Below are 26,052 nucleotides of genomic sequence, written 5' to 3' on the forward strand. Positions count from 1 at the left end.
ACAAACTTTTTGTGCAAATTTGAATAGAGCTGTCTAGTTACGCATCAATCATTTATTTTGCACAGCTAAAAATGTGATGGCTTATCGAGAGAAAGATGTTGACCTTGAGATGTTTTATTATGTTTTATTTACGAGACAGAGGAATCGATGTAATAACCGATCCCAAGATAGTATGTATTGCTGGATAAAATATTACCCAATTTAATTCAGCTATAATTTTGGAATTTTTATGGTCCGGTCTCAAAGGACTTTTGATCTTTTAAGAGAAACTTTAACGTAAAAGAAATTTCTTATATTTCTTTGAGGATTATTTTTAAAGAATTTTCCGATGATACGAAGATACAAAAATAATCCAAAGGACGAGGTAAGATTAAATGTCTACTATACTATCGTATACTAATTTACTTACGAAATTTCTTTGTATTATATTTTTATAATGAAAAAGAAATTGGAATTAAACTACCGTGCACTTTCAGGAACAATCCATGGTCCTACAAACGCAACCACCATAGGACACGCGGTGACCATGCTGAGGATCCTCCAATTTGAGATCCAATATGCGATCCAAGGCAGAAGACTCGAGGCTGCCGCGAAATAAAGTCCAAACGACATGTTCGCTACCAGAGTTCGATATTTCGGACCGACATATTCGATCACTGAAAGAATAATTCGTGATATCGTTATTGTATTACATCGTTATAGAAATCTTCCCAAATGTTTCGTCAATTTCGTTTCTTCATTTGATATAATAATATTGTTTCCTTATTTCCTTTAGGTTTGTCCTTCCTTCGTTTTTTACCAATCTAATTTCAAATATTCGGACTTATTTGTAGATTTTATAAATCATTAACATCGACAATGTAAGATCGTTTTGAATTAAAAAGAATTTTAAAAGGAACACTGCTTTCATCTCAATATCGAACGGAGAGTGCCTCAGTAATCGTGGTATAACCGAAGATTATTCTCCATAGGGAAGTAGGTCACTCGAAAGATACAATTTCATACCAGAAAAGTATACAGAATTAAGTATCCTGTCGTTTAAAATAAAATATCTTAAAGTATCCCTAGACACATGTAATTTTAATACCAAATTAGATATACAATTACACAACAAATTTCAAATTACGAGATATAATTCCAAAATATAAAGTTTCAGTAAAATCATTTACCATTAAATATCTTAAAATTGATATCGTAAAATTCGAATAAAAATTTGACTTAAGAAAAAACAAACCGACATAGGGCAATAAACATTTATTCAAACACGTCATAAATAGTTAATCGTTACGTAAAACGGGACCGATACCGGTGCCTCATTATTAAGTCATAAATTATAGTTTTCCTATTCTCAACAGCTTTTTCTCTCTTATAATTTTCTCGATGACTCACCGATAATGAAAAGCACGTTGAAGCAGTTATCGAACGAGGTACCGACGACTAATCTCGCCAGACAGAAGCTCCAGAAGCTGTTGCAAAACGCAGTGCCGACAGACGCGATGAAACCAACCGCGTTACACGCAACCAACGCCGGAATTCTGCCACAATGGTCGGCTATGTAACCGAATATTAAGCCTCCAAGAATGCTGCCGACGAAGAAGGCCGATTGTGCTGCTGAGCCGAGGAATGCGTGGTCGCATACCCATTCCAGCTGAAACAGAAAAGGGGGATGCTTTATGATTGCGGCTAGTTATGAAAAAACACCGCGTGGTTGGAAAATCGATAGAAGGTGAAGAGAATAAGGAAGACGACGAAAGGACGAGTAATAAATTCCGTAGTTTTTTAATATCATCAGAATTGAGAACCTGAGTCGTAGGTTAGTTAATTGTAGTCTTTTGGTAATATTTTTAGTAATAAAATAGTAGAGGTAGTTTGCATAATTCTTGGATATGATTAGAGAATTTGTCATAGTGGAAGGAATATAAATTTGTTAAGTAGAAGATAGTATCTCCCGATTTAAGTAGGACTTTTTTAGTAATAAAATAGCAGAAATAGAAATTAGAAATAATAATAATAACAATAAATATTCGATAAAAATTTCTTGAGTCGTAAGAAGTTACCAAATGCGTATTTATACGTTCAATTCGAAATATCTGTCTATTGTACAGTTGTAACTTTCACTTTCCGATTTATGCGATATTATATAAACGGATTCATGTTCGTGATTTAATACGCCGAGACGTACAAATAATTAAGGATGACAAGGTTAATTTTATGTTCCGCTATAAACGAGCTCTGTTAAGATGCAAACAGCATAACAAGTAATTACACCTACGTCTAAGTTCGTGCAACCAACAAGGGCTTCTTTTATAATGACTGCATTGTATGCTATCGTCAGCAGCTTTACGAAAGACCGTAAATATTTATAGAACGACGGTTCCAACAGTTTTAATTTAAATAAAAATTTGTTAATCGGTGTCGAAAGTTTGAAGTTACTTTATATAAAGAATATAATTTTCTCTTGTGATTTTACCTCGACAGCTATAGATTTGTATGGTATCATCGTGTGATTAAAGGTCCATCCATATTGGCATGGTTTTATTGGCCAGGATGGGTCTGCCTCTCTGATACCACTCTCCAATATGTCGGTATAGTTCACATTGTACATGTTACATCGCGAAAACGAAGTCGCACCTTCCGCCAGCAATTCCTCACTCGACGCTGGAGGGATCGATAGTGCAATCCTACATAAAACAAGAATACGTTACATTAACGGTGATGAAATTTGCAAAAAGTATTTTTAAGAATACTAATTTTCGTTTGATTTTCTTATCTTTTTTTAAATAACCAAGGAAAAATGACAGCAAATGGTAGAGAGAGGGAGAGAAATTGGAAAAATAAGATGAAAATTCTACTCAAAAGTGCATAGTTTTTAATCCTAATCTTAAATTAGTCCAATTCCTTGAAACTTAATTCGAATCCTGTTTAAATAAAAAAAGTGACAAAAGTAATATACATAACAATATAAAAATCTATAATAATTTCTCTAATAAAGAATAACGACGATATCAGTAACAGTAATAACACATTATCTTTAATAGTGTTTACATTTTTGCATTTTAAAATTTTCTGTAAAAATAAAGTTCGCATAAAAATCCGCGGCCTACTTATTATTTATAAATTTGCTGTTTCAAAAAAAAAAAAAAAATCAAAAATGGGAAAGGTGAAAGAATAAAACAACAGGAAAACAAAAGCACAAAAGAGGAAAAGAGACAATGACCGTAAAAATAGGAACAAAGGCAAGAGCTGGAAGGACGATCGTCCCGTATCTGTTGCACTCCGAGGCACTCGAATTGTGTTGGGATTTAATTACCGATCGCTGCACGTATCGGTGAGTCTATTTCCAGACAAATAAACGGTACGCGGGGAGATTCGAGAAATTCTGCGAAACGAAAAAGAATTTCCTAGCCGATCAGTTCGCGGAACACGTGAACGTCTAGAATCTGCCGGAGGTCGTCGACCAAACTGGTTTCCGGCGGGCCTCCGGAACGCTAAGAAATCGTCGATCTACAAAGCGATAGTTTCGCCTTGGCCAGGGTGATTCAATGGAAAACAAGCGTAACGAACGATTTTCCTCGTTGACGCATCGTAGAAAACCAGATCTCGCGTGCGTCGTCAAGAATGGTAACACGATTCGTTGGAATCGTGCCATTCAGACTTGCTATCCTTTCACCGGTAATTCCTTACGTTCTTGAAATAGAACACGTGAAAAAGACGTTGATAATAGTATAACTATGGAATCGCGATTTCCAACTATTTTTATCTCGTCGCAAACTGGTTACAGGTATCTCCCCCACTCCCGTACGACACGATATTTACATATGCATTTACATATACAACGCGATACCTGGGTTTTCTTGATTCAATAAACACAGTTGTTTCGTGCAAGTTATCAGATATTATATTGTGGTTTTAAAGAAACAAATTGTCGCGATGCGATACGTTATCACAGCTGAGAAAATGGAAATCTCCGTGCAAGTGGAAGATTCTGTCGTCGAGAATATTTATTGCGACCTGCATGGAAAACAAACAGGCTTTCGAGAAGCCTGGTTTAAACTACGTGCACGTGACTTGAACAGATATGTACATATGCATATAAATTGTCTCCTATAGAAGGTGGTTAATTCTAGACATCGAAAGGAACGTCTTTAATGAAAACATGTATTGATTTGTTATACGATCAACATGATTGTTGACCATTTCGATCTGCCCGAGCTGAAAATGTCTATCGCGTAACAGGGTAAATTCGAACATAAAGAAACTATGTAGGATCGTTCGTTACGTATAACTCAATAATTCAAATAAGACAAATTGCACATAAAGTGTCACTTACTTTTGTTTGTCTGTGAGGTTCCATCGTTCGAGTTCCGGAACGGTACACCAGTGTTCAGCTGGCAATAGCGTGATGAAGAACTGCGTGAAGTAGAGGAACGCGTAGACGAAGGTGAAGGGCAGGAGCATGATGAAAAGGAACCATTGGTAGCGGCTGGCCTCGCCAACGTACGGTAGTATGTCGTCGAAGGTTTCGATCTTCGGACGTTCGCCCTCCTCGGCTTTTACGGACTCCACCATGACTGTCATTATCTCGATATCTGCGAATCAATGATCCTCGATCACCTACTTAACTCGAATTACACGTTACGAGGAAACTAAGTTTAAGGTGAATGGGGTATTATTAGGTCGTCGAATAAATTCGTGTTGCAATGCGTTCATACCTTTTTATGTGTTTTACGAATACAGATCGATAAACGATCAAGGTGATCGATCTTATGATATACAGTGGCTCACGGAAGTACTCGAACACTTTCATATCACGAAACGTTCTATAATTTCGTTAGCACTCTAACGAGATACGATTATTGAGATTATAATAGTAAAATTTGGAATCAATCTGAGATTGTATATTGAAGATATATATACATGAGACAATGTATATATATTTCGCAAATATATATGTTAAATGAAAAATTAATATGTATATAACACATGATGATGATTTTACTACGTACATCGTGGCTTATTATTCTTATTAATTTAGCGAGTAATTGACTGCTCAAATACTCTGGTAATTTTTATATATAAAATAACAATAATATATGTTTCCAATAAATATATGAAATTTTTATATACACGTTTAGACCTGTTTCAAATTTTCTCAATGTAATTACGAAGATCGTGTCTCACTTCAGTGTCAATGAAATCTCAAAGTGTCTCGTATAAAAATCACCAAAGGTTTGTTTAAGTGCCCGAGTACTTTCACGTGAGCGACTGTTGTTTTAGTAGCAAGTTCTCTTATGTCTATCTCTTCGTTACATTTAGCCGGATAATTTCTCATGTTTATCAACGTGTTATGATGTTTCTCTTATTAAGCGGAGAAATCTCTTCTTCGCTAAATTTTCTTAAACGGGTTCAAGGTGAGGTGAACCACATTGTTGAAATCAAGATGAAGAAGATGAAATCTAAAGTCGAGATGAAAGGAAGTAGATGTTTGTATTGTCTAGATATATTGCCATGCTACTTTTGGACACGATATAATCTTAGGTAAAAGCTAATTCAAGGTGATACAGAGTGTACTGGAAAAAGTGATTTGAATTTGCTAGAGAGGAAGAGAAAAGGAAAGATCCTTGAACATTTTTGCAAGGTTATTGCAAAATGGAGGATACTATCGAAGGCTTATTGCTGTCACTTGTACGTTCTAACTGGAGTGTCCTTTAAATAATTTGCTTCTTATTAGATCCTTTTTGCAAATAGGAAGATAATATTTTTGGGACGTGAGAATTGTTAAATAAAAATGTAATGTAATCAGATGTAAATTGTCATTGGAATAGAAGAGTTTGTTTAGAAGAAATGATCATGAAATACACAAAATGTATCATGCGTAATGTGTAAATAATAATTAATTCCAAAGACAATTAATGAAACTTTTAAATAATAGAGCACCATACCTCCGGTTCCTGCTTATTTTGACACTGTGCAGAATGTCACACGATTGTTGCCTTTTTTTTTTTAAAGATTATTTAGTTAAGAAACAAGCACCAATAAAAAAGCAATTATAGTTAATTATTAAAAAATCCAAGTAGGTATTACATAAATAAAATTATCAAGGAAGATATTTATCGTAAAGATTGTGTGCTTATGAAAGAAGTAAACGAAATTATTGTAGCGCCATAGTAATTTGTATGAATCTTTGAATCTTGTTTAAATAAAATTTTCGATAAAAATTTGATTCTATCAGTGAACGATTACTACAGTTAATTACTGGATAATTAAAACAAGTAAGTAAAATTATTGTTACAATAATCTCGACAAATTCGTGATATTATTCAACTAGAATCGTTAAGAAAAAATTCGACACCGTTAGCGAACGCCATTTTACTTTTACTTCACGAAGGCCAACGTTATAAACGTTGAATCAAGAGCAATCATTTTCAATATAAAATATACGCGCGAAAGCTTTTGCTCCCTTTGATAATTGAATCTTTAATTTGCCGCCAATTAAACTCTTTCCCAACCACCTTCGTCTTCTAAGAAACCTTTCATACCCTAAAGAGAAATCCCCTTTTGCACAAACTCGCTTTTTTTCAACCATCGTACAACACGATATGATATTTACACCGTGCAATTTACACGATTCAGATCTCAATCTTGCAAATCATTTCGAAAATAGATCGATGATTAAATCGATTATAAAATCGTCCCTGCAAGTTTTAATTGATTAATTATTTTTTTATTTGATGAAATATTATTTATTATTTAAATATCGTTAATTTACTGGCGTTCAATGAAATTTCTCGTAGAATTAAGTTCGTTTAAAATATTATTAATTTAATGACATTTTTTGTAAGATAATTGCGGTTAGATTTGATCTTTCACGAAATCTACGAGATGATCGCGTTCGATTAATCACCGATGTAGCGCATATGTAAAACATTTAAAACAGTCCATACATAGATGTTTCATAAGTGTAGATGGTTATTTATTACGGTTCTGTGTAATTAATGTTCGTTGCGATTACCACGAACTTAGATAAAAAAAAGAGTATTAATGACGAGAGAACCGGAAGTGACCAGTCCGTGACATAACTGTTATTTTCTAGGGGCTTGGTAACATTTGCATAAATTATTTCGCGTATACTGTAACGCACTTTACGTTACAACGGTATGTCGATGGACACGAGAAAAGAATTTTTCTGCCACAAATTGAATGGCATTTTTGGCGATAATGATTGTGTGGAATGATGACTACTTTAATTGAGATTCTAATCAAGATTCAAGTGATATATGAAGTTTGTACTTTCCAATAGGATAAATTGAGAAAAATGTCTTCGAAAGAGAATATGCTATTTTTGAATACACCATTTTTTAATAAGTCTAACAAATTCTGGATCTTTTAATTCACAAGGTTGCAAATCTCCAAATTGTTCAGTCTGAATTTTCGAATCTTCTAATCTCACGATCTTCGAATTTTCTAATCTTCGAATCATTAAAAATCCTAATTTTCATAGAATTTTCAAGGAAGCTATAAAATAAAAATATAAAATATAAAATAAGAAAATTTGAAAAAGATACATAATGCGTTCGATCCAACACCATTTGCTCATAGTAAAAAAAAAAAAAAAAAAAAAAAAAGATAAAAGAAATTGTATGCAAAATAGGTAAACGTATTATAGTAAGTATTAGTCAATTATAGCAGATTGCTATCATTAATCAGTAATTATCCGAGTCGTAGCTGCATCTGTATATACATGAAGTATACAACACTAAAAATACATTTTCCTTAACAAAAATACTGAATAAACACATTCCTACGTAGCAACTAGTCAGCTGTGATAAATTGTTCGCTTTGAACAACGATCGACTAAGTTAGCATTGATTTCCGGATTGTGCGTAAAGCGTGCAATAAAACGAACACGTGTTTATCCCTAACGTTAAACCAGGACCACCTAAATTAATACGAATTTTCCCATCAGGTACCGTCCTTATTCTGACAAAAAAAATGCAAGCGATATTTGTGCATGTAAATAATTTGTCTGTGTGTATATATAATAACTTATATGAAACAAGTATTGCGATATTTCTCGTACATTGCTAGATATAATGATTTTAAATAATTCTGGTTCAAAAATTCGAATAAGATAATTACATTGCAATTTCTAGAAAATTGTTACAACATTAGAAAAGCGAGATCCCTTAGAATATGGTATACCAAAAAAATATCATTACCAATAATTTTACGATTAAAAAATGTAAGAAACCTCCCCAAAGTAATCGATCCGTGAAATTAATGAGAAACGTATGCTCCAGCAAAAGCTACGCGTGAGTATTGAACACAGCTTCAAAACCGACCTTTTCCGATTGAAAACGCATAGCAGAGTAGCAATAACTCGTCCACCGACGCACCAATGAAAATGGAGGCTCGTAACGATCGTCATAACTCGAGTGACTTAACGATCTCAGGACGATCGTTATCGACCGATCGCTTCCGTTCCGGCCTGGACGTTTAACAACGAGGACAAGCGTGTGTCAAACGTTCTCGGTAACCGGTTACACAAAAGTGCGCACCTTGAACAACTATTACATCCCAGAACTAATTAATAAGAGCGATCATGGCTAGCATGGATACATATAGTTTGCATACGTGATTTTTCCCTGCGGGGCCAGTTTTCTCGCCTTCGAATCGATCAGGGAAAGCGATCGTGATCGCGATCGAGCGATCTTTGTATTGTTACAGACTCGTAACAATACAAAGTGGAACGATCGTTTGGTTTCACTTCCAACCGTAAGTCTTCCTATTGATTGGTGTTCTTCTTGGTCGTAAGGGAAAACGAAGAAAAGAAAGGAAAGAAATCTGTTATTAATATTGGAATACCATCGTTTTCGAGGAATTATCGTTCTATTTATTTATTTATAATGGCGTTATCGAGTTAATTGTTTCTTAATATGATACATTAAAACACTTATTGTAGTCGATAGAAACAGAAATTTTATTTAAGATTGCAATCCCAATTATCTGATTTTCCTGACGGACAATTTATATGGATCGATTGGAATTCATATAACAAGAGTTCACCAATTTTCTTCGCTACTCGTCATTTTTCGTTCGCGTGATACGAGCTCACGTTCAAGTGAGTGCTTCAAATCGGTAAAAGTTCGATTAATTAATCGAGTTCTACCATATTTAACGCGAATAAGCTTTTGCATAATAAGCAACGAATGAAATAAAAATTTGTTGTAATACACAATGAGTAAGTTAGATTAATTATCGCTTTATATGATAAAAGTCCATGGTTCAGCGACAACATTGGAATTATTTTTTTCTTATTCATCTTGGAATTTATGATTGTTTACGGCGTTCTTTTTTGCGACAAATTGAGCTTATGGAAGTAATTTCTCTTCTAGAAAAATTGAACGCTAACGCCGTGTGCCAGAATAATGTGCAAGAACTAGTGTACAAAGAGTTAATCATTTTGGCTTCTGAAAGACTATATGAGTCACGGTTGTCCTATTCTTGTTGCTTAATTGCAGTGTTTGACCACCTGTTCTAGAATAGTGAGTTTACCTCTCACTGATCGGCATCGATTGGTATTTTGTAGTACAGTGCTTTGTTAGTCGATCGTGGCATTTAAACATACCAAGTTCATAGAGAAGAAGGCAGTTTTCTAAGTTTACTTTCTTTAGAAAAACATAATTTTATCATTAAAACGTCCGACCTTTTGATACCCATCTAAATATGTTATACATAGTCACGATAAATATCACGATAATGGATAAGTATATATAGTCGCGTTTCTGTTCCAATAAAAGTGAACACTGATGCTATCGAAAACACTCGTATATTTTTAGAAATTCCAAAAACAACAAATCCGATGTCAGTGATTTTGTCTGATTTGCTAGTTTCTAGCGTTAAGATTGAATACACAGCTGGCAAATTTTCTATTTCAAAGATCTATTTAACTTTGTGATTAAACAGCTTTCTACAAAGTTTTGCGGATTTGTTAGTTATCTTCGAAAGAATAAGCAAGCTTTAAAGGACTTTGATCTAGTAAGTTTATTCCTCTTCAACCTTATACTTAATCATCAAGTAACGCTATAATTAGAAAATCAACATAAATGGATTTATCATATTTCTTCTGTCTAACCTTCTTTAAAATAATTAGCTGTTAAATGAGCCAGAGTTCTAGGAAATCTCCGATGCTGTTGATCTTCAACGAGATACAGATATCTGACAGATACTATCAAAATTCTATAGACGTCTATCCTTCAACTCTCAGCATACCAATGTTTATGCCATCATCGACGTTTCTTCACAAAGGGTCCTTAAAGAACTTTATGATTCTGTTACTCCTAAGTTACTTTGTACTGTTATATTTTTGTCATAATAGTGCCTACTAGAAATGTTTACCTAGTATATAAGTTTCACTATTATTACCATTCTATCGTATGTTGTACCCGGAGTTAGTCACAGTTTCTCAGAAACGTCTAACTTACTCTTAGTTATTCTGGCACAGACGCTGTGTTTCACTTACTGAAAAAATAAACAAAAGAAGCAAAATGATGTACGTAATATACTAAAACATTCTAAGATACCGTGGTAATTTTTCTATTTCTTGTGCAAATAATTTCAACTTGTTTTTTTAATGTTTTTATTCCTAATTGGTACACCGAAATGGATGTAGCAAATGTATATCACGGTATTATCCAAATAGCCTAATATCCGAACGTTCTATTATCCAAACACAATATTTCTTCGTAACGAATGCCCTTTTCCGTTTCAAATATGTACATACGTATGTCGTCAGTGTTCATACACAATGTACTCTTTCCTTGATTTGATTCATTGAATTGTGATTATACGAATTTGGTATGAAACTAGGAAGCGGTCTAACTATCGCAGGAAAATACGATGTAAACGAGAAAACTGGAAAGTGATGTAAGCGCAACAAAATTAGCAAAAATACACGATATTGGAGAAGCCAGAGTCACAGACATTAAAGGAAGAAAAACATAATTGAAAATTCTTCAAAGCACGTAGATTCCTCGGATGTTGGCAACGGTAGAAAAGCCGCAAGTATTCCGATGTAATGAAATGTTTCACGTAGACGATAATAATGGCGATTTTATATAAATGAAAACAGCAGACGAAAACTCTAATAAAAAGATATCTTCTCATGCCGAAGCACTCGTGGCACTCGTAGAAGAACTCCGATGATTCGAAGTACGATAAAGAACGTAACTCTGTGTAGTTATTTACGTTGAAAAAATTATCTGATTATGGATTCATAAATATTTAAAGAATCTGTCGATTACTCTTAAACTGTATTTGGATAAATGAAATTTCGTCTTCCTATTATTTCAGAAAAGAGAGGCTCTACTACATTGTCTGCAGTATGTTTCTAATAATTAGTAAAATATCTGAACTAAATAAATGTAGACGTGAAAGTCACTGCACATCAGTATATTAAGGGTCAACACAAATACACTGACTGTCACATCACGAAGACATTTTAAAGAACTAATAAGGACAAAATTGTTTATTTAACAAGTCAAAATATCGATCAATTAACGGACCACCATTATATCGTGATATTTAACGAAACTTCCAATCTTAAGAGCCATATATTATTATATTATAGCAGTGTTATAGCAGTCATTGGCTCGGATTTTAATTAAATTCGTCGTGAAAGTGAGAAGAAGTAAAGAGACCGAGTAATCACGAAGAAATGGTATGTATGTAACTTGATCGAAGCAAATACCAAACTTTTAGTTGTTATCTTCAACGAGGGAAATTTGGTCATCTAAGTAGGTTATCGACGCAAGTGTTAATGAAAGATAAAACACGATTGGAGCAATGAAAGAACTTCATTCTTTTTCCTTCTTCGCAAAATAGCAAATATACAGTAGCTCACGTGAAAATATCTGAATATTTGTGCAAACATTTTGTAAATATATCATGTGTATTATGTTCGCGATCAATGAATATCGCAGTAGCTCCTATATGAGTTTTCAGATTGACTAAAAATTTGACTGACCTACAATAGTCATGTCTCATTCCGATACTAAAGAAATTTTTAAATATTTTATGTAACGCATACAATAAAGATACGTAAGTTATCTATGCTAAATGCTGAAATACTTATAGAAGTCCTTTATGGATATAGTAGATATTATAATATGTGTGTTAGGCGAAACATTTTGAAGTTTAATTATCACCGTAATGAGACACGGCTAAGATAACACAGGTACGGTTATATCGAACAAGTTTTTCCCGATATACTTCATAATGTTCCGTGTAACAGATAACATACATTATACACCAAAGCCTTTTACGACCAGCGTTCAAATACTTTCACGACGAACCACTGTACCAAAATTCAAGTCTCACGCGACACATCGATACGAATGATCGGTGCAAACAAACGTTTACCTTTTCCACGATCGTCCGAGAGCAACGCGAAACTTCACTAGGCGTATCACAAATCTCGTCGTGGTTTTGTTTCTAAAACGAGAAACTCTCTGCAGAAGTCACAGAAATAAAATGAAATCTAGCTTCTTCACTTTTGTCCGACTCGATAAGTCGATTTCGAACAAACTTTACTCTTTTCTTCTTCTTCTTCTTCTTCTTCCGGATGTCTTTTCACTGTTTCAACAGGATAAAACGGAAATGGGAAAAATAACAAAAAAAAATCGCGGATCGCAACGACTCTCATGACCCTGTGATCCAAGTCCAGGACACGTGCTCGATCTCGATCGTCACAATGATCTTGGGTGCACGGATCCTCGATTTTTCGGACGCCGCGCTACATCGTCGTTTAAAAGGGGGCACGCACCGACTGTTCGCCGCGTGGACAATTAGCGGGGCTTTATAGCGTGTGCAAACGAAAGCGGAGCCCCACCAGCGTCGTGTGTGCGGCTATTGGACGATGACTTTGGTCCCCGTGGATCGTCCCGTCGACAGCAACGCCGAAGTCGAAGACGTCACTGGAGAACTGCGGGGATTTTACGATTCCAAAGAGCCGCTCCTCCTGCTTCACCGCGACCGTTGGGTTTTCTCGTGACTCGTTTGCACGCTTTTTTCCCTTCTCGCTCTTCTCACTACCATCGCAATCTTCCTTCTCCCTCGTCGCTTTGTCGCGACACGTATACGCGACCGGAAAGCGAGAAACAGAAACTGGTGACGCGCAGGTGAGTGTACCTGCCGAGAACGTTGCGACGTTGTTGCATGGTTTGATATGTTTCCTCAAACTGTGTTTGGTTAACTAACTTAATTCGCCTGTTGGTGACTCATGGAAATTTGAGTGATATTACGAGGTGAAGTTGCGGAGTATTTGGAGTGAGAATTTGTGAATTTCCTGTGTTTCACCATGTTACGCATGGTAATTTACAGTGTTGTTTGTATAGTATAGTACAGATTGGAAGAGATACAATAATAAGCAGACAGCTAGGCTGGTTAATTGATCAGGAATATTAATTGAGTATGAATTGTTTAGCAAGGAAAAGAAAAAAGTATAATTCTAAGTTGCTTTGCTGCGTACATTGGGATTTATGATATACGAAAGATCGATTTCTTTCAGGTAGGAAAGAATGATTATAAAATAGAAATTATTACGTAATTTTTAGTATCGCAGGTTTACCGTGGTATTGAATTCGGCTAATGATATGTGAACTGGAAAAACAATGATCATGTGAATCAAACGTTGATTATCCATCCGTCGAAGCGTTAGTCAGATATCGTGTAACTGATAGTTCCTTGAGTGGTTTTCAAAGTCGAACGATGAAACAATTTGAAATAATCGTTCCATTATCGACGAAATGAACGAATTTATCTAATGGGGCTCGTTAATTTATTCGACTTTTAATATTAATTACTAATTGTTATAGAAATTGATTTAACAAATTTGATATAAATTGATTTACCATTAATTAATCGATGGTAGAAAAGAGACGTTGGAAAATGAGTAATATGTAGCTTTAGTTTTACAGATTTTACAAAATAAATGTTACTATTTAAGAAAAAATAAATTTGATGGGGTAAAAGCTATATGGAAATATACTAACGACTTAACGAATTTAAATTTAAAGGACTTTAGAAACAAAGAAACAGAGACAAACTTTAGTTCTCGATGATACTTGACACGTGAATTGATTAACAGCTTGTCTTGCGTGATTAAATTTAATAGGATTAATTGAAAAGTATATCGTATACCGTGTGTGAATCATGATAAAGTTAGTTTCATCGTAATTCACACGGTACTCGCAATGATCATTCAATCGGCAATTTTATTGTTCCAACATCACATCACTTACTTATCTTCGACTTGTACAATTCTCTGTGTTTTACGCAATTCTCTTTTTTATCCATCATTTTCTCGCATAGCACTCGAGTAAAAGCGAATCAACCGTTCAGTGAACCATACTTTGTTTCACTATGTTTCTTCACATGGTAAATGTTTTTTGATATCATTTTCAAATTGAAATTCTACGGTTCTTCGGTTTGTTACATTGTGAACGAAAAAATCAACAGATATATAGAAGAATATCGAGGTTAATCGCATCGACATTTTCAAATTTTTTAACACTCAATTTTAACTTTCTAATAATAACTTTCAAATTTTCAAATTGTCGAACTTCTAAATTTCCGAATTTCCAAATATTCCAGTTTGGATGCGCTCGAAGTTTCAAATCGTCCAAGTTCCAAATATCCTAATTTTGAAATATCTTCAAATCGTTCAAGTTCCAAATTTCCAAACTTCGATATCGCCGGAGTTCTAATTTTTTGACCTTCTATGTTTACCCGAGAGATAAAAAAATTATGATCGGATAGTGTCGATTATGCCAATCGAGGATTACAAATTTTCTATTCGTGCGACCTTCGACACCGAAAATAAATGAGCGCGATATTTTCCGTTTTTATCTTCCTCGAGCCGCAGTTAATTAAATCAATTGTCACGAAAGAACACGGTAGTTTTTCTGATTCCCGAAACAAAATAGCCCCATTGATAGCTTCAGGCAAATTCGCTGAGTAATGAAATCTACTCGCGAAACACGGAGACGCAGGGACTTAACCGTCAAAGATATTTGCTTCAGAAACCCGATACCCTTGAAAAAGAAAAAAAAGAAGAGAATTACATGTTATATACGCGAGATGCAAGATCGCTCTTACGATCTTTCTTACGCAACGGAACAGTTTGAAAACGAAGTTTGAATTTCGCGCGTATTCCAGTAAAGGGTTCCTCCTTGAAAATTCGCCAAAAGAATTCGTTGATAAATATTAATTATATTTTATCGCAGTGGAGGATAGATTTCGTAATAGACGCGTGAAGAAAGACGTTTTATCGATATTTATAAGAATTATAAGTCATCGTCTTGCGTTGATCTAAGAGGAAATCTAAAACAGAGGTATCTTCCTACGAGCGGTTTGAACAACGTTCATAAAACGTTCTTTTTCGTTGGTTACAACGATCTTCTGCAAATTCGAAGATTGTCTCGGTTGCTTCTAAGTATATGTTGTTTCTAAGATTTGTCGATAAAAGCGCTAAATCATCGGGATTACTTATAAGTAATATACCTGTATCATTCCGTTTGATAGGTCTGTTCAACGTGTGTCGCGAGATGTTATTATTACCATAAACAGATAACGATTTTTGCTGACATTTTTTCAAAATTACGTCATCTTGTAGAGCATAGAAAATTGGAACAATCGGTATATCGCGCTGATTGATCTTGTCATTTTTGTTCGTCTGTATCATAAATTAACGTTAGAAGGCATATAGTATCTTTTTTCTTTCGCCTTTTTTTTCTTTTTCTTTTTTTTTTTAGGAAGGAGATTTCTCTTTTCTGTTGCAGGATAGTGCATAATTAATACTTTTAATAAATCCATTTTTATGCATACAATAGCTTTTGCCTGACTTTATAAAGACGTTATGAAAGTACGCACTGTGATTCTCACAGAAGACAATAACGTTCCTTTAATTACTCGATCGACAAGGTGATTATTAGCATGTTGTTATTCAGGGTCGTCAATTCTACGTTGCGAATATATAGGTATTTCTGATATCAATTACTCGTTATATTCGTTATGATTTGTATCCAATTTTCGTTTCATTATTTCCTCGTTATGTACAGTTTGTTTATAATTACTATGCATATCTACAGATTATCGTCTGTAATTGCTTGATATTGATTTCAAATTTTTATCGAAGTACAGTCATTCTTTATTTAATTTTGTAAATATTTATTATTTTGTAAATAAATAATTATTTTGTAAATATTTTAATCCAACTCGGAAGAAAAATATTCTGTTCTGATGCTGCACGATGAATAAATTATTTCAGCAACTCTAGTGCGTTTTGTTATTTAACAAAATCCAAAAGGTGCACACGCCAAGATCATGGAAAGATACATCGTCGTTGATCGTTCTTATAAAATTTGCGTGCATGATAGCACCGATAACGTTGCGACATGACAACGCAACATGCCCGGGGATTCGTCTACATGTCATACGTCCACACATAGGACGACAACATTTGCATTCGTAATCGCAGCTATAAACGGTGCTTCACACATATCGCAAACTTCCTTATCAGCTCCTCTGAATAAAATCGAAGAGAAGATTTGATGATTCACGATAAATATAAAGTTTAAGTCGGAAGCTTGTCGTTGAAGAATTGAAACACGTAAAATACTGCTGTTTAATTTCGATATCATTTCTTTTTAATTATTGCTGCCTCGACTATTTGGACAAGCTACAGATCATTAAGAAATAGACTTATACCGCTTCCAAAATAATTATGATTACGCGATTATGCTATTCCATTTATTAACGATGTTTCAATTGATTCAAACGAACGAATATTCTAAGAGTGAAATTATAATTCGTTTATAAATAAAAGTTTTACGTTAAAGTACACGTAAGTCTCTCGTTTTATCAATTTTTGTCGAAAAATATACTTACATCACTTTTAAAATAAACGCTTCAGTTAAAAGTGGAAAGAATTCTGTTAAATACGAAGATACGTGTAACTGAGGAAATTTTGTCGAAGTAAAATGTGCATATCTGTTAAAATGAATAATACTTTGATATTTTTGAAGTTACAATAATATACGAAAAGATTCCTAAAATCAAATAAAACAACAACTTTGGTGTGATGTTATTAAATCGAACACCGCGGGTATAAAGATAAGATTAGTTTTATGGATTTTATATAATATAAGCGTATTAATATTTTCAAAATATCCAAAAGTATGGCAAGAACACGTATTCAATTCCAAAATCAAATAATTTCTATCGTGTATAATGAAAAAAAAAAAGAAACAAAAATTGTGGCTTATTACAGTCTTGCTGTGCAGTATTCAATTTTAAAACTGCTCCGTAAAAAATATAAAACGTAATTTATCCTGCTTTTTCCCTATAATTTTTATAGGTAATATTCGTGGAAATCAGAAACTGGTTAGACATCGCGATGATGCATAAATTAACGATCCATGATATGAAAGATTGATTTTAGATAGAGAAGTTATTAAGAGAACATGTTGCTTGCCAGCTAGGAGGAGCACCTCGAGGAAAAGCGATAATATTTAAAATTAGATTAAATTCGATTAATGTTTAATGATCTTCGAGTAAATAAAATATAGTTTAGGCGAATTTTCCTACGTTAAAATGTATGTTTGATGTTGATTGCGGAAGATAAAGTTTTATTGTCTAATAGCTGTTTGGAAAGCAATTATGCCTGCAAAACACGAAATTACTATTTCGTGTAGACGATTGCACAATTTGCCATTCCTGCAAATTATTTCATCATGTGTATTAATTTCTATTTCGGGATCTCTTTCTTCGAAGATTTTTATAAATGCAAGAGCGAAACTCGATGATTTTTAAGAAAAAAAAAAAAAAAAAACAGCTTATATCAACGTTATCAACAGTATAGTCTAATATTAACAATTTTCATAATTCAATATTCAATATTTAATATTGTTCTCTCTCTGTCAGCTCTTAGATACATTTCCAGATACGTCACAAACATTAGCGATATAATTTAATGAAATTTCAAAATATCTTCAATAGTACAGATAATATATTCGTAAAAAAAATTCGAATACTTTTTTGTAAGTCTGTTTTTGTGTGTAGGCCTATTCGTTTATAATTTAGATTAAAATTTCAAATTAATTATAATTCTCTATGTGTGATATATTTTATTGTAGTTTCGCCTCTAACGTGTTGGAGATCATTTCTCAAATATCAATATCGATCGAAGCAAAGACGAATACGAAGACGAGATTGAATTGCAAGACACAAATTTGGGATAGCAATATCATTGAGATTAATGAGAGAATAATGTGTGGTAACAGCTTAAGCGCTACACAATAAAGGACTACGATGAAGCTACAGCAGCATGCGTCTGTGGAAAAAGAGCGAAAGATAGCACGTGCACATAAGTTTTGCAATTTTGAATCGATTTCTTCTGAAACGCGGCGGCCTTCGGCCACGTGAATTAATTTATGAATAAAGGAAGCAAGATATCTGGAAGTGCGTAAAGCGTTACTACATTCCCACGGATGAATGCAACATGCTTGTAACACGTGTTTGTATTCCGTATGTTTAAATACCATTCGGCGTTCGTTTTTAAAGAGTAGAAAATCAAACAATCGTATAATGGAAAAGGCGATACCATAAGCGAAGCTCATTCGAATTTATTTCTTCGATTGTAAAGTCGTGACGTACCTTTGCATATTGTTCTTTCATTTTGGATAATAAAAATGTCTGTTGGAAGTATGCAAATGTGTCGACGTTACATAAAAGTTAATGAAAAGTCGAGGAATTAAATAAAAGTAAAAAATTCAAAAGATCGACAAGTCACGAATATAAAAGAAAAAGATCGAAAAATTACACGAATTTCTGGATATACGTTGATCAACTCCGTACATCGAAAAGCAGAGAAACGCGAGTGACGATATTGTAACATTTTCTGTAATCTATCTTGGAACTTGCAGCTTCTTCTTTTTACGATAAATACACGTTTCTTCTTTTTTTTTTTTTTTTTTTTTCTTTGAGAAGTTTAGCTCTAAATATTTAGCTAAGCAAGAACAAAAAATCCAGTTTGGTAGATCTGTTTTAAACAAGAAAGAAATTAAAGAAGTAAATAAGAATTGAAGAAGTAAATAAGAATTGAAGAAGTAAAATAAGAATTGAAGAAGTAAATAAGAATTGAAGAAGTAAAATAAGAATTGAAGAAGTAAATAAGAATTGAAGAAGTAAACAAAGAAATCCAAGGAATCGAGGAAATTTTAAAGCTAGATATAAATCATTCTCTCCATGTAGCTTTAAATTTTTCTATTTTCAATGGAAAACACCTAACATGAATTTACGAACAAACTGAGACGAATAATCAATGAATTCACGTTCTAAGCTCCGTAACAAAATTCCAGAGCTGGTGTCCTAGTTCTGGATCTAGTAGTGAGCTTGATCGAAATTCGAGAAGCTGTGAATTTTGTAATAGAAGCTCGCCCATAGTAAACTCCTATTCTTTTGTCTTGAAACTCGATACGACTTGAAAGATTCGGTTTTCCCATCCCTGTAACTGGAATTTCGTTACATGCGAACCATCGATCATGATTAGACACAACGAGCCGAAACGATTTTTGCGTGCTGTCACATTCGGTTTTATTCATCGGAAAGCTGATGACCTTGAAAGCAATGGACGCCCAGGGAAAGTCCGTGGTTCCCAGCGAATCGAAGAGCAACTCGCAGGCAAGCAGCGACCGAAGAAGGTCGGCCAAGTGATTACCAGAAGCCACGAAGACGAGTTTGAAACCGGTTCATGGAAGAACGAATGAAGATGGAAGAGTGGCGAAAACATGAGACTAGATAAGCCGTGTGTACGACCGATGAAAGAAATTCAGGTAAAATTTCATTGACAAACCGCAACTATCCTTGATACGAACTTTCCCTTGCCGAATTATCGATTTATTTGTCATTTTTACGTTCTTCCTGTTATGTCATTTCATTTTATTTTATTTTATTTGTAATTCTTAAATCAAATTCTTCAAATTTATATTCTTTACTATTTCTAGACTCTAGTAAATATCGTTTATCCTTGCATAGTCGTATTTTGGAAATTTGTATTTTATTGATATCGTTGCATTTTGAAAATTGTTGCTCTATTAGCATCGTTATATTTTATCTATAGATTAGAAGTTGTTAATTGTCCATTTTCATGAGCAATTAGAAAGATAATAACTTTGTAAAATGTTTTATATTTCTACGAATTCCTTGTGTTTGAGAACTCGATTTTACTTTGCGTGTCTCATTTTATGAATCTAGTTTATTTACGAAAATATCTATTTTTCTCTTGTCCAATAAGTGTCAATTACAATGATCGATGTTACGCGGAACTTCCTAAACCTTGCACCACTATCAAACCAATGTTTCAAAGTCCAACTTTCGTCCCAAGTTGTGGCAGAATTTTTATTTACCAAGGCCCATTAATGTCGAAATGAGTAGAAAGGTTGGATCTATTGTGGAGTTCAATTCGGAGGACCTTGAGATTTTTAAGGCACTTGCGTTTAATAAAAGCGAATCGTTTTATTTGACATCTGAGTTAGCGAATTTAGGTGTTAACGTTTTGTGAGAGCAACCATATAGCGTCGAGGGTTCGATAATCAACACGGTAAATACGAAAAATGAAATTTTGACTATTAGTTGAATCAGAATTTTAAAAGGAAATAGCTATCATTTTACATATCAATTATAAAATTATTTAAATATTTAGAACTCTCAGATTAATTTTTTACAATTACCACGAATTACCGATAGCTATGAAGCTATGCTTTCTCATTGCGTGATATGAGACATTATTTTATTGGAAAAGCAGAATCGACTTGACTTTAGGTTTAAAAAGCAACATTAAATTAACATTCGTTCGTGTATAAATTAAAGGTGTTCTCAATAATTCGATGTTTCAACTTGAACACACAGAACTTACTCATTGTCAGTTTTAGGTATGTTCAGTTTTCAGCGATTTTTCTGGCAACACCATTATCTATCCATTTTCTTTATGTCTTCAGGCAACACTGTTATTTATCTATCTTTTATGTCTACAAAAATTGCAGTCTCTTTACATTTTCGAAATACTTCATCTCTTTTTTTATCGCATTTCCGTTATTTCTGAACATAAATCCTTCTTTTCGTCGTCGTGTTACGCGACACGCTGTAATATCGCACGATAATATCGCCGACCAATTTTTGTTGCAGATTATTAGAAAGTCCTAATATAAACGATATCCTGACAAATTCCTTGATTTGTTTTTTTTTTTTGTAGATAATAATACATTCTAGATAAAGCTTACTAAAAAAAATTATTTAAAATTATTTAATTTCATAAAACATTACTCACGTGTAAAAATCTGCGACAAATTTTCGAAACATGGACATCATTCGGTAATCTTCCGTGGATAGATGTTTCCATAGATCAGAATCTTAATGCAGACATCATGCAAAGAAATAAACACACATGTGTAAACTACATACATAAACATGTGTAAACTACAAGAGAGTTCTGGCTAATGACAAGGAAAATTGAACTTTCTAGGAAAAATAAGATATTTGCTTTACGTATGTAAGCGTAAAGTATGTTATTAATAAATTATAGCCTAAATAGCGACCATTCTTTCCCAGTTGACTTTAGAGGAAAATAATGTTATTACCTGCCATTTACACTCTTCTATAAACGGATAAATGGTATGGATAATGTTTTCTACTTAAAATTCCAATTTTTTGTTACGCCTTGGAATAACCCAACGAAAATACGTAAGACCTTTTCCGTTACATTTCTCGGCAATTAAGGAATTTTAGATAAGTCAGCTATAAGAACTGAAATGTTATTTCTGGAGTAATTTGAAACAGCGCGTAAATAGAATTGACTGTAATTTGAAAAAAACAAAATTTCAACCGGTTAACGCCTAAAAATAGAAAAATTAGTGGCTATGAACATGGCTGAAAGAACAATGTTGAGAAAGTTAAACGCGAATAACTAACTATATAGTTATACGAATAATATGACCAACTAACGAAGAATTAATAGATGCAGCATCAACGAAGAGGATGAGACTATACAGACATCTATTAAAAAAAGGGTAATTTCATGCTTGAAGATTAACGAGAGAACAATGTTGGAGAAATTAAAAACGAACGACGTGTAAAATCAGAAGAATTAAAAGATCAATGAGAAGTAGAATGCATCGGAGAAGATCAAACGATACAGCGTTAATATTATCCCGAAGCACGAATAAAAGAACGGTATTAAAATTGTCTGGAGTTCCAATTTCAAACAAGATCTCGGATTATCTGCAGGAAATCAAGCACAATGCAATTACTTTGCTTATCGGTTGAGAAATTTCTGTATCGCGTCATTCGCCCTTCTCTTGTGACGCAAATCGTGGTATTACGCATGATTGCTAATAAAATAAAAATCAGAAAGAAAGACAGCAAGCAAAAATGTAACGATGACGGTGATTATCAGCGCGATAGATCATTCGTTCTACTTCCTGATGTCCTTCTCTACACGATGATAGGCTCGATTTCTATATTTAAAGAAACGCATAGACGTAAGCAGAAGAATACCATATTAGTAAACTGGAAGCTGTAGCAGCCTTTAGAATGGCCAGAAAAGAAGGAAATATACGAGGGACACCGTTCAGTTCCTATGTTGCGGTTTCGTAATCTGTCGTTAATGTTAGAGATAATGTTTATGCTGGTCGTTATCGAATTGTTCGCTTTTGAAACAGACATGACCGTCACTACGAAACAGATATTCCGATTGGCTTGCATAATATGTGTCAGCTCTTACAGCTGCGCGTAATATTTGCCTCTCAGCGTGTCCTTCTTCCTTCGAGTTTCGTATCCATCTGATTTCTCCTGCCGCTTCTATATTTTCTCCTGTTTTTTGGTCATTCGTTCTTCATTTACACGTAGTATTATTCGATCGGTTCTACGACATCTTTCCATTCTTTTCAATCTTCCTTGTTCGTAGTATTTTACGATATCGAGTTTGCTTATTTGGGAAATATAAAATATCTTGACTTTCGTAAATCGATAATTTACAATTTCTCTTTGGTTCGCGAGCTCACGCTAAAAACTGTGACTTGAGAGAAATTGTAAATTAATAGAAAAATGGTAACTTTCCCTCTTTCGAAGTAACTTTATAATTTTCTTCTCTTTGTTCGTCTTTCTGAATTGTTAAATTTCAAGATATTAGCGATTTCCTTGACTCGAAAAATATTGACAAATTTTCATAGAATTATTTCAACGTCGTGTTCTCCAGGATGGAGCGAAGAAACGTGCAATCTCGAAGGTTTAGATGCGAGACGGTTAACTGTATATCAAGGTAAGAGCCGAAAAGCAATTTGTACGATCGTTTCTTTATACAAAGACGAGAGAAGTGACTCCCATGAATGGATGAAACGACCGCAAGCAAGGCCATCCTGGCTGCCTGGTTCCATTCGCTTTTTACGAATACACATTTAAGTTCAAGTTCACCGGCGTAAACGATCTTGAACGAGTTCGACGAAAAGACACGGTTAAATGTTATCTAATCGTCCTTCAATTTCGCTTCGGTCCTACTTGGCAGGTATATCATTTTCTTAAGTAACTTCCTTACTTAACTCTTACTTAACTAGCTGATTAAACAATTTTTTCAACAGACTTTTTCCATTTCGAGATGTGTAATAAACCTTAGGTTGTTTTACTTATCTCGCGCTCTGTATCTTTTGCTTTTTAACGGCCACTTTCATTTAACGTCATTTTGCTAGCTATGCTTCCTTTAATTACACTTTAGTTATACTGTTTAGTAACTATACAGTATTGCGTGTATAGCTTATGGTTAAATAGTTCAATCATCTAAATAGGGAACAATCGGAATGTTTTTTTTTCTATTATTTATTTATTTATATCTTACAATTTGTCCAGTAGGACATTTGGTAAAATATTATAGTTTAGTGATATAGCAATATAGCATGTGAATGGCTACCACCAGTGGGATACCATCTTCGAATTTGATTGATTTATTTCTTTAGGGTGGTGAGTGTTTGTATGTTAGGTTACGTCCTTTGTGAAATCTGTTTGGTGTTTCCTTTTTAATCTTCTTTTTATGTTTGATGCGCCGACCGTGGAATGTTTTTAGAAAAAAGAAAAAAATCGTGTAAGGCAAAAGGTCGAAACAAGTTAATTATATTGGAAGTTTTAATTTTTTAAATATAAATTACGTGTAAGTTGGTAATTATAATGGGCTTTAAAGAACTTTGTTTCAATTTCTAACAATTTTAACAATTTTAATAATTATTTGACTGGAGAATACACTTGCCACTTATGTATATTTATATATTCATTATGACCTTTTCATTAATAGAATTTTTCAAAAAACTTTTTAGTTTATCCGTATCGGCTTTGTTTTCAAGGGGATTTATCGTTTCTTTGAAGCACGCTTTCATCCATTTTCTTTCCTCTCACATGCACGCGTGTCCTTTCGTTTATCGTTACATTTATTGCGATAAAAATATTCTCTCCCTTTGTTTCTAGATTCTCATTTCAATCGAATATTAATACACCGTTAAGAGCAAACAGAGCTCAGAACTCCCCTTTCAAGTCATTGCAGCGTGCACGTTAAAAATGATAAATATTGTCCATTTACGAAGCAATGCGCAGAATCGTTCGACTTGGAATATTTTAATTAAGGACATCTCTCTACGTCAGAGAAATAATAGGAAGAGACAGAGTTCTTGAATCGATATATCCTTGATACTTCCGTTTTATCGTTTATAAATTATGCACCAAATTGACACAGTTTCCCTATCGATCGTTTCAATCCTGTAAAAAAGTACCAACAGTTTATAAAGGAAAATATTTGAAAATTGCAATTTTCTTTTAAACATGTCTCTTGTATTTTCTAGCAAGTACATTCCTTTTTTTTTCGATCGAGTTACAGTATATTTTTCTTCGATTTCCGACAAGGAACCGAGACCTTTTTTTCTATAATTCGACCTTCCATTTAGCTCCATGGCCACAGGGAGTCTAATGGGTTCGACGAAAGGGCTAGTGCGTGACGAAAAAATGATCTTGCGAGATTGTGCTTTACCGGAAACTGCCATCATGTTTTTGCCAACTTTTCCTTTGATGTTCACCACCTTTTCGTTGAGGGAACTTTGGTTAGTGGCTTCTTAATCAAATCGCTCGGAGGTATGTTGCTTCCCGTTGGGGAAAATATATCCTACTTTGATAAAATTTTAATACACTCTTGCATTAATTTTGATACTTCTCTACCCTAATTTTATTTGTAGTACTTTTCCTGGACCCGACTCTCTATTCTTTTTAGTCCTTTCTATTTTATAATTCTGTTCTCGTTTATTTGGAGAATATAAAATGCCACACAGCTTTTATTCAATTATTCTAAATCTATATTATCTAATTTACCATTATTCTTTCATTCGTCGAGTAAAATCATACTTTGAAGAATGGCATTTTAACAAAGTGAAACTTTCCTCCCTTAAAGACAAGTTTCATAATCTCCTGTTGCTTTTCATGGCCTATGTTATACAAACTACAATTCTCTTATATTGTTCTTAAATCAATCGCAATATTTCCCATAATCTTGATTAGTCAGTATTACTAATTTATAAATAAAATCGACGGAAGGAACTACGTCTCTTAGAAAGATAATTCCGTTTCAGTTTCTAGGATATTATCATATAAACGATCAGTGTTTATAGCGTTATAAACATGAATTAAAGATATGAACGATAGAACACCAGAACATCGTTAGCAACCACCATGGCGTAAGAAATACTATTTTCGATCTCCATTTGCTGGATTTTTTATTCGAACGCGAACACCTATCCGAGAAAATCAATCTTCTGGAAACTATAAAATGAAATACTCCACTCTAACAATAATTGTATTGTGTTCTCTCTTAACATATTATTCCCGGATTATTCTCGCGTTATCTGCCATTGATAAACATTTATCTTCGCGCTTTGCTAAATATTCCATATTCATAAAAATGTCCATAAT

The 26,052-nt window shown here is 33.8% G+C and overlaps 1 protein-coding gene across 3 annotated transcripts in view; it reads right to left on the reverse strand.

Annotated features, from left to right (window-relative positions):
* Nucleotides 1-26,052, reverse strand: part of LOC126867426 (carcinine transporter-like) — a 50,731-nt gene that overhangs the window by 4,144 nt on the left and 20,535 nt on the right. The window contains exons 1-5 of one of the 3 annotated variants that reach the window (XM_050621858.1): nt 12,421-12,932; nt 4,331-4,589; nt 2,471-2,681; nt 1,390-1,648; nt 464-656 (exon numbers count right to left, since the gene is read on the reverse strand). In XM_050621858.1, coding sequence (XP_050477815.1) covers nt 464-656; nt 1,390-1,648; nt 2,471-2,681; nt 4,331-4,578 — 911 coding nt within the window. In that variant the 5' untranslated portion in view covers nt 4,579-4,589; nt 12,421-12,932. The other 2 variants (XM_050621856.1, XM_050621857.1) reach the window with 2 other exon arrangements.

The sequence above is a fragment of the Bombus huntii genome, chromosome 7 (genome assembly GCF_024542735.1).
Source record: "Bombus huntii isolate Logan2020A chromosome 7, iyBomHunt1.1, whole genome shotgun sequence".
Classification (NCBI taxonomy): domain Eukaryota; kingdom Metazoa; phylum Arthropoda; class Insecta; order Hymenoptera; family Apidae; genus Bombus; species Bombus huntii.